The sequence below is a fragment of the Scophthalmus maximus genome, chromosome 19 (assembly GCF_022379125.1).
Source record: "Scophthalmus maximus strain ysfricsl-2021 chromosome 19, ASM2237912v1, whole genome shotgun sequence".
Lineage (NCBI taxonomy): Eukaryota > Metazoa > Chordata > Actinopteri > Pleuronectiformes > Scophthalmidae > Scophthalmus > Scophthalmus maximus.
This window is the reverse complement of record NC_061533.1, coordinates 3,784,497-3,792,885: the sequence shown is the minus strand read 5'-3', so window position 1 is coordinate 3,792,885 and position 8,389 is coordinate 3,784,497. Positions and strand designations below refer to the sequence as shown.

The 8,389-nt window shown below is 47.5% G+C and overlaps 1 protein-coding gene across 1 annotated transcript; it reads left to right on the top strand.

The window, feature by feature from the left end:
* Positions 1 to 325: 325 nt before the first annotated feature.
* On the top strand, positions 326 to 5,069 carry dmrt2a (doublesex and mab-3 related transcription factor 2a). Its single transcript, XM_035638864.2, has 4 exons — positions 326 to 528; positions 1,129 to 1,597; positions 3,293 to 3,395; positions 3,745 to 5,069. Exons 2-4 carry the CDS (start codon positions 1,193 to 1,195, stop codon positions 4,851 to 4,853), a joined length of 1,617 nt encoding a protein of 538 aa, XP_035494757.2. The 5' UTR covers positions 326 to 528; positions 1,129 to 1,192; the 3' UTR covers positions 4,854 to 5,069.
* Positions 5,070 to 8,389: the final 3,320 nt, after the last annotated feature.

The window sequence follows — 8,389 nt, the reverse complement described above, 5'->3', positions numbered from 1 at the left end:
GTACAACTAGCTGTGATGAGGCGCTGTGGCAGAGGGGCTAGGGGTGGTATACGTTTTGTTGGATAAATAGTATAAAATTAAAAAAATAGATTGTTCTCTTCTGTTTATCTTTAAGAGTGAACTCGTTACTCAGGTGAAGTATAATCACTCTATTCTCCTTGGCAATTACTAGGAGACACCCTCCCCCCCCTCCTCCTCCCGGTCCGGGTACAACTGCTCCTCATCCCATTGGTCGGTGCCTGTTGCGGAGCAGCCAATCAGAGCAGAGCGAGCGCGGAGCGAAGCGGTTCATAGGAGTGGAGCTGCGAGAGTCTCCGCAGAGGAAGCTTTGGATTCTGACGGAGGGAGAGAGACTCAATTAACTGCTCCAATTAACGAGTCTCATCTGGAGTCTGCACTGTGTGTGTGTGTCTGTGTGTGTGTGTGTGTGTGTGTGTGTGTGGTTCATCACAACGTGCTGCTGTACAACCCTGGACAAGACCCGTGGATCATCATCATCATCATCATCATCATCGTCAACGTCTGGAGGTAAAACTCAACTAATGCTTCTGTTGTTGTTGTGGTTGTTTTTATTATTATTATTATTATTATTATTATTATTATTTTTCACACGACAGTTAGTGAAAGAAAAACTCACGTGGAGCTTTTCACCTGCGTGGAACAACCAGACAACTGCCTCGGATTTGATCCCATATAGCCAGAATAAATCATTCACTCGACTCGAGCCTTTTGTGTTTTTAGCGTCATATTCAGCAAGTAAAAAGCCAACGGACCTTTTTTTATCATCTTCAAATTTTTTTGTTTACACTTTTTTTGCACAGCAACGATTATTCTTGAGGCAAAAACAGTAGAGAGAGAGAAAAATGCCCTAAAGGAAAATAACTTTAATTTCCCGGAATTAATGGAAATTAGTTGGGAATAAAACGCACATTGGTCAATGAAAGCCTTTTCATTATTAGAATTTTTCTTTTTTAAATGTAATTTAAATGTCACAAAGATATGATGTTGGTTTTTAAAAATAGCTCCTGTTTTTTTTTTTAAATATTTTTGAAGGAAATTGCAACAAAGTTGTCAGCGTCGGGAGAGAAGTTATGCAGATTATGATAAATAATTCATATTTCTCTGCAGACATCAGCTGGGTGTGAGTCGACAGCCGGCGGAGGACCTGCGGACCCCGGACTCCGGACAGACGATGTCGGACGGCGGCGGTTGCGAGTTCGAAATCGACGTGGAGAGTCTGGAGACGGAGGGCGACGAGCCGGCGGACGCGGCCTGCAGCCGGCCCGGCTCGGCGCCCCTCGGCGCCGCCGCCGCCTCGGAGGACGACGCGGACGCGGACGCGGACAGCGGCGGCAAGCCGGGTCCCGGCGGCGGCGCCGGCGGAGGAGGAGGAGGTCCGTGCGCGGGGGACCAGCGCAAGCTGAGCCGCACACCCAAGTGCGCGCGCTGCCGCAACCACGGCGTCGTGTCGTGCCTGAAGGGCCACAAGCGCTTCTGCCGCTGGAGGGACTGTCAGTGCGCCAACTGCCTGCTGGTGGTGGAGCGGCAGCGCGTAATGGCGGCGCAGGTGGCGCTGAGGCGGCAGCAGGCCACGGAGGTGAGGGCCCGCGGACACCGGTCGGTGTGTGTGTGTGTGTGGGTACAGGTGTGGGTGTGTGTGTGTGGGTACAGGTGTGGGTGTGTGTGTACAGGTGTGGGTGTGTGTGTGTGGGTACGTGTGTGTGTGTGTGTGTATGGGTACAGGTACAGGTACAGGTGTGTGTGTGCGTGTGTGTGCGTGCGTGTGTGTGTGGGTACAGGAGTGTGTGTGTGTGTGTGTGTGTGTGTGTGTGCGTGCGTGCGTGCGTGTGTGGGTACAGGTGTGTGTGTTTGGGTACGTGTGTGTGTGTTTGGGTACGTGTGTATGTGGGGGTGGGGGGGTACAGGTGTGTGTGTGTGTGTGTGTGTGTTGTGTGGGTACAGGTGTGTGTGTGTGGGGGGGGGTAACAGGTGTGTGTGTGTGTGTTGTGTGGGTACAGGTATGTGTGTGTGTGTGTGTGTGTGTGGGGTACAGGTGTGTGTGCCTGCGTGTGAGAGAGAGCAACAATACAATATAATCCATCAACACATCCATTTAAATCCCCCACACTCTTTTAAGCAAGTGAGGAAAATCCATGTTCAAATATGAAAATATGTCCTTAATGTTTAGTTAAACTTAATTTTTTTTCACGTCATCGCATTCAATTTCATTGTCGCTATTATTATTTATAGCTTATACAATAAGCTACGTTGGTGTGTGTGTGACTGACAGATCCATGATGTCTGTAGCCATCTGAATATCTTCATATCAATATTCCAGTTATACTAATTATTAAATGGTTCCTTTTATCTTTTTGAGTTGCTACTGAAACTATTTAAAATCTATAATATAAAATAATTTTCACACACAAAAACCATGAGATGAATGTGAAAAAATTCACTGACATTGATTTTACTTTATTCTGTCACAATGTCACTTTGTTGCTTTAAAATTTGTATTTTTTGCCAAACAAATAAACACAGATTTGTCTCTTACGACCTAAATTCAGGTTCCACTTGCAGGTTTATGTTCAGCTCTGATTGAGGTTTAGGGTTCAGGCGGTAAAAGTTTACGTTCGTGTGTTTTACCGAAGGATCGTCTGTTCTCTGGGATTATTGAGAATATGGAAGGACAAGTTCTGATCAATATGACCCTATCGTGTGTGTGTGTGTGTGTGTGTGCGTGTGTGTGTGTTGAAAGGTCTGTGAGGAGCAAATATCTAAAGAAAAATGTCTGCTGCAAAATAACTCCCCACATCAGCAGCAGTAGTATTTTAAAGATGATAACAGATGGATGTGTGTGTGTGTGTGTGTGTGTGTGTGTTGTGTGTGTGTGTTGTGTTTGACTATATGCACAACTTTTTTAACATGCACTACTGATTTGAGTGATGCAATCAATTTAATCTTGTAACCATAGTTTTTTTTGCTTCATAATTTTCCCTAATTTTCCTTTATTTGAAATTCTAAAAATCCTCATATCCAATATATATTTGTATATTTAGACGGCATCTCATGCTAAACTGTAAAACGTAGTTATTTAGTTTTTAGTTAATAGTTAATAATATGATAAAATCTGAAAACTGTACTGTGATCCATGTTTTACGTCTTTTATCATCCAAACACGTATATAACCTGGAGCCATATCTGTGACAAATCAGACATTGTTCAAGGCTCGCACAGGAAAAACATATAGTGAGAGCACGTCTTGATTCACTTTTCTTTTTTCTCTCCTTAGGATAAGAAAGGCATATCCGGGAAACAAATTCCAGCGGAGAGGAGGACGATATACCAGCGGCACATTCGTCCGTCCACCATGCTCGCCAAGAGCATCCTGGAAGGTAAACGACGCAAACGCGCCCGACGGCGAGCGACTCAACGATACGTTTCTGATCTTCTCCTCCTCCTTCTCTCGGCTCTTTTGAACTAAATCCTCCTTTTCTCTCCTCTCTTGTCTCGGATTTCCCCATTTGTTTTCCCTTCTAACAGCGATGAGGACTTGCTAACACCTGTAAGCAGCTGCTTGTTTGTAACTTTTTTGGTACGTGACAAGTTCACAAATAACCATCCTCATCAAATTGTCCTTTGTGTCCGTGTTGCATGTTGCGTTCCAGTGAACTTTACTTTGTGCCGTAACACGCTTGACCGTCATGAACCTCGCATTAAATGTGGGCCCTTCTCTCGCGACAGGATACCGCCCGGCGTCGTCCGATCCGTTCCTGGCCGCCAACGCGTCGCTCCCCCCTCCCCTGAGCGACCGCATGAGGAAGAGGCGAGCGTTCGCCGACAAGGAGCTGGAATCCATCATGCTCGAGCGGGAGTACAAGGAGCGCGAGCTGATGGAGAGCAGCCAGGCGGCGTCGCTCATCTTCCCGAACAGCATGGTCCACCACGCCGCCGAGTACAACTCCTACAAGACGGCGTACTCGCCCGCGGCGGCCCAGGCCGAGCCGCAGCCCAAAGAGCTGTGCGGCTTCATGGGCCCCGGCTGCGTGGACCTGTCCATGCCGTATGCCGGCGGCTCGGCCAACGTGGAGCTCATCTCGTCCAACGTCAGCGTGGCCACGACGTACCGCCACTACCCGCCGGCGCCGCCGCCGCGCGGGGCCGGCTTCATGATGTGGCCCCGCGGCGCGGCCAACCTGGGCGACGCCCTGCTCTACCAGCAGTGCCTGTTCAACGCCACGGCGGTGCAGAACATGAAGCCCGGCGCCGTGTGGGAGCCCAAGGCCACGCCCGCCGAGAGCCAGCCGCCCGAGCAGGAGGCTCTCGCCGCTAAGCTGGAAGGATCCCGGGCGGCCGGGCTGCAGGACTCATCCAACCCCCCGCAGGCCGATCCCAAAGCGGCCGGCGTCGCCCACGGAGGGCAGCGGGAGTGCTCGGCCTTCTCTCCCCCCAGGAGGAGCTTTGGGCAGCCCTTCCCGAGCAACTCCCACTCGCAGAACTCCATGCACGTCTTGAACAAGCTGAGCAAGGACAGCGCTAAGCTCTCCATGAAACTCAACTCCTTCCACTCCCTCATCCAGCACTCGCTGCATGAAAAGAACGGCGGCGGCGGCGGCGGCGGCGTGCCGGAGCTCAGGCCCCCGTACTGCAAGGAGCTGCTGGAGGAGGCCGCCCGCAAGTTCCGGGACGGCTCGGCCAAGGACATTCAGGCCGTGAAATTGGCCGACAGGTACGCCAAAGACTTTCTGTCCAAGCCCCTGGGGACCAAGATGGCGTCCGGCGAGTCGTTGTCCTTCTCCGTGGAAGCCATACTGAAAAGACCCACGCCCGCCATGAGTCGAGCGTTCCACTGAACGGCAGGTTAGTCTCAGTTAGAGGGCGAACGACTTACAGGACAAAGGCACTGCGTCAGAGAACAACAGCTGGAGATTATTATTCCCCCCCTCGATTCAATATTTATGTACAGTATATTATATTTTACATGTGCATGTTTGATAACTTTATCCTGTAGAGTATTTAAACAGCGTACCAATGTTTTCCTCATGTCAATAAACTTTATAAGACCAAAACTCGCCCCATAAAAACTCTCGCGTTTCATTCGACGCTCACGTTACGCTGCGTTCTTTTGGGGGGGGGGGGGGGTTTGGGGGGAAACTGTGAACCAGGTTTGTGTTTGGGTCAGAAGAAGTCGTAAGTTTCACACTTCATCAGAAACGGTTCAAACCGAAACAGGAGCCTATGGGAATGATGGAAAATAGAATATCAGATCAGACTTCCACACAAAACCGTCAGAACAATTTTTCCCTATTATTTAACAGCTCGATTGGATTTGTGCAAAATAATAATAACTATGCCAGAGAAGTTTTGGGGACATTTATAATTTTTTTGCCACCTTTTGTAAGACTGACCGTTAGAGATAAGGTCAGGAGATATCATAGCCTTTGTAATATAGCTAATACACATTATTTATTTTTGAAATATTGAAGTATAAGTATGAAGTTAAAAAAAAGTGCCACAAAAGACAAAACGTACCCCAGTTTACAATTCGACCACATTATTATTTTAAATTTTTTTTGAGTACAACTCAAATAGTTTGTTTGCATCATATTAACCGCCACAAAATATTGTTAGAGATATTGAAATTATTTCACAATCATTTTGGGGCACAGGTTATTCAAACTTGATATGGAAATATGAACTTTCAGTAAGATTATGTGATAGGTTTGGTATGTCTGCTTATTTGTAAGCAGGATTACGCAAAAAAAAGCTATGGATGGATTTGCATTATTATTATTACTTTTGTTATCAAAGATAAGTCTCGAGCCTGGTAACAGGTGATGAAATACACATTTGCATGACTACAAAACACACAAAGTAAGTGTGGATGTGACGGAGAGTGAACGCTCAGTACTAACAGTGATCGTCGGGGCGTTGAAACGTGATAGGTATGATCCCACTAATCTGCGAGCGGCATCATCTCATCTGTTCAAGAGGAATTTCTCCCCGTCATTCCTTTCCAGTTACGGCCTCTGTCTCAGTACAGTGTGTGTGTGTGTGTGTGTGTGTGTGTGTGTGTGTGTGTGTGTGTGTGTGTGTGTGTGTGTGTGTGTGTGTGTGTGTGTGTGTGTGTGTGTGTGTGTGTGTGTGTGTGTGTGTGTGTTTCACATGAGCTGCAGAACACTGATGATCCGTGGCGTAATGAACGAGGTGAAAGTCTCTGATCCGCAACGTTCACGTTTCATCATCGTGAATCTGCAGCCAAACCACTTCACACTCTTCTTCCTCTTCTTCTCCTCCTCTTCCTCCTCATCCTCCTTCTTCTCCTCCTCCTCCTCATCCTTCTTCTTCTTCTTCTCCTCCTCCTCCTCCTTCTTCTTCTCCTCCTCTTCCTCCTCCTTCTCCTCCTCCTCCTCCTCATCCTTCTTCTTCTTCTTCTCCTCCTCCTCCTCCTTCTTCTTCTCCTCCTCTTCCTCCTCCTTCTCCTCCTCCTCCTCATCCTCCTTCTTCTTCTTCTTCTCCTCCTCCTTCTTCTTCTCCTCCTCTTCCTCCTCCTCCTCCTCCCTCTCCTCCTCTTCCTCCTCCTTCTCCTCCTCCTCCTCATCCTCCTTCTTCTTCTTCTTCTCCTCCTCCTTCTCCTCCTCCTCCTCCTTCTCCTCCTCCTCCTCATCCTCCTTCTTCTTCTTCTTCTCCTCCTCCTTCTTCTTCTCCTCCTCCTCCTCCTCCTCCTCCTCCTCATCCTCCTTCTTCTTCTTCTTCTCCTCCTCCTTCTTCTTCTCCTCCTCTTCCTCCTCCTCCTCCTCCTCCCTCTTCTCCTCCTCCTCCTCCTTCTTAATACTGAAGAAAATCATTTGAAGTCTGTCTGTCTATCTTTTTCCGTCTCAACTCTTCCATTTGAGTGATTTTGAGTTTTGCAGCGATTCCACTGGTTCAATTTACAAGTTTTGCGTTTATTGTGAAATGTGCAGTCGAGGAAATCAATGTTTTAAATAATTGTAAAGACTCTCGACTGCCAGTTTACTGGTGATACAGGTTTTATATTTATAAAATAAAAAATCAATATGAGTCACCAGTTTGAACGTAAACATGTAGATCTCATGAAGAGCACTTATACAAACGCTGCAAGACATTGTTGAGTTACATTCACTTTACGGCCTTAAAAGTGTTCACTTGTTAATATTGGTGAGATGGAAGTACTAATAATAATACAAATAACAATAATAACAATAATAACTCCCTTTTCCCCCTCCGCATGAAACATTTACGGCCACCAAAGTATCGAGTCGTGAGCACAATGAAGATGTTGTTTTGTCTGTGTGCGTGTGCGTGCGTGTGCGCGCGTGTGTGTACATGAAAACACTGCGTGGTGTGTGAGAATGTGTGTGCGTCTGTGTGCTCATGCTCGGCCGCCGCGGCAGCAGTTGGCGGCCGAGCAGAAGGTGACAGTGTTTGTCTGCACTAACCGCCACTGATAAGTATCTGCTGAAATCCTTCCAGCGCCGGGCCCGGAGTGTGAGATTTAACATGTCAGCAGCAGAGTGAGCCCCCCCCAACACACACACACTCACACACACACACACACACACACACACACACACACTTCTCTCTTATCAACAGTCGTAGTTTCACACAGTAGCATTTCGTTTGGGGTACAAAGGTGTCGTTTGCCATTTAGAGACTTCAGTGACTCTCCTTCACGCTGTGACGTTGGGGAAAGCAACACACACACACACACACACACACACACGCACACACACACACACAAGGCCTGGGAATCTGTCTTTCAGCAGCTCTGGTTTCAAGGCTCGGAGAGACAACAGAACAGAGGTCACACGGGTTGTTTGTCACAGACGGACTTCACGCGGCCGCGTGAGGTCACGAAGCTGCAAAGTCGAGACACGTAAACGGTCGATTTGTGTCACTGTTTTATCATATTCACAACAAATTCAACATTCACGGCTCCACCGTCATTTGCGCACAGAACGCGTTACTGCGATCAACGGCTTCAAGTTTACTGAGAGTTAGTCGGGTCAGTCCCCTCCGTAATCAAGCATTTTAATATTTGGAGTATTTGGTCAAAACCACGAGTGATTGTTAAGTTTTATTTCTTTAGACAATTATAAATTATTATAAAACTTACGTATATAACACTTAATAGCTAACTATGAATCCCTGCAGTGGATTTTTAAAATATTTTTAGACATACAGAAAAGAGATATAGATATTATTCGTCGCTCGGGCCAAACCTCCCTTCTGATTCTTCTGATTGGTTAAACAACATGGAAGCTGGCCGACCCATTGTCCGGCCTCCCGAACCTCTGCGACGTCAACCAGCTGCCGGGAACGTTAAAAAAACACAAAGAACGACCCCGTTGGAAACAAATCCGCGGGA

What these genes read in the sequence shown, in the direction of transcription:
- dmrt2a (XM_035638864.2), top strand. Translation starts at nt 1,193, where the DNA reads ATGTCGGACGGCGGCGGTTGCGAGTTCGAAATCGACGTGGAGAGTCTG. An exon ending in GGCGGCAGCAGGCCACGGAG is followed by an intron (nt 1,598 to 3,292) that starts GTGAGGGCCCGC and finishes TTCTCTCCTTAG; the next exon opens with GATAAGAAAGGCATATCCGG. An exon ending in CGCCAAGAGCATCCTGGAAG is followed by an intron (nt 3,396 to 3,744) that starts GTAAACGACGCA and finishes CTCTCGCGACAG; the next exon opens with GATACCGCCCGGCGTCGTCC.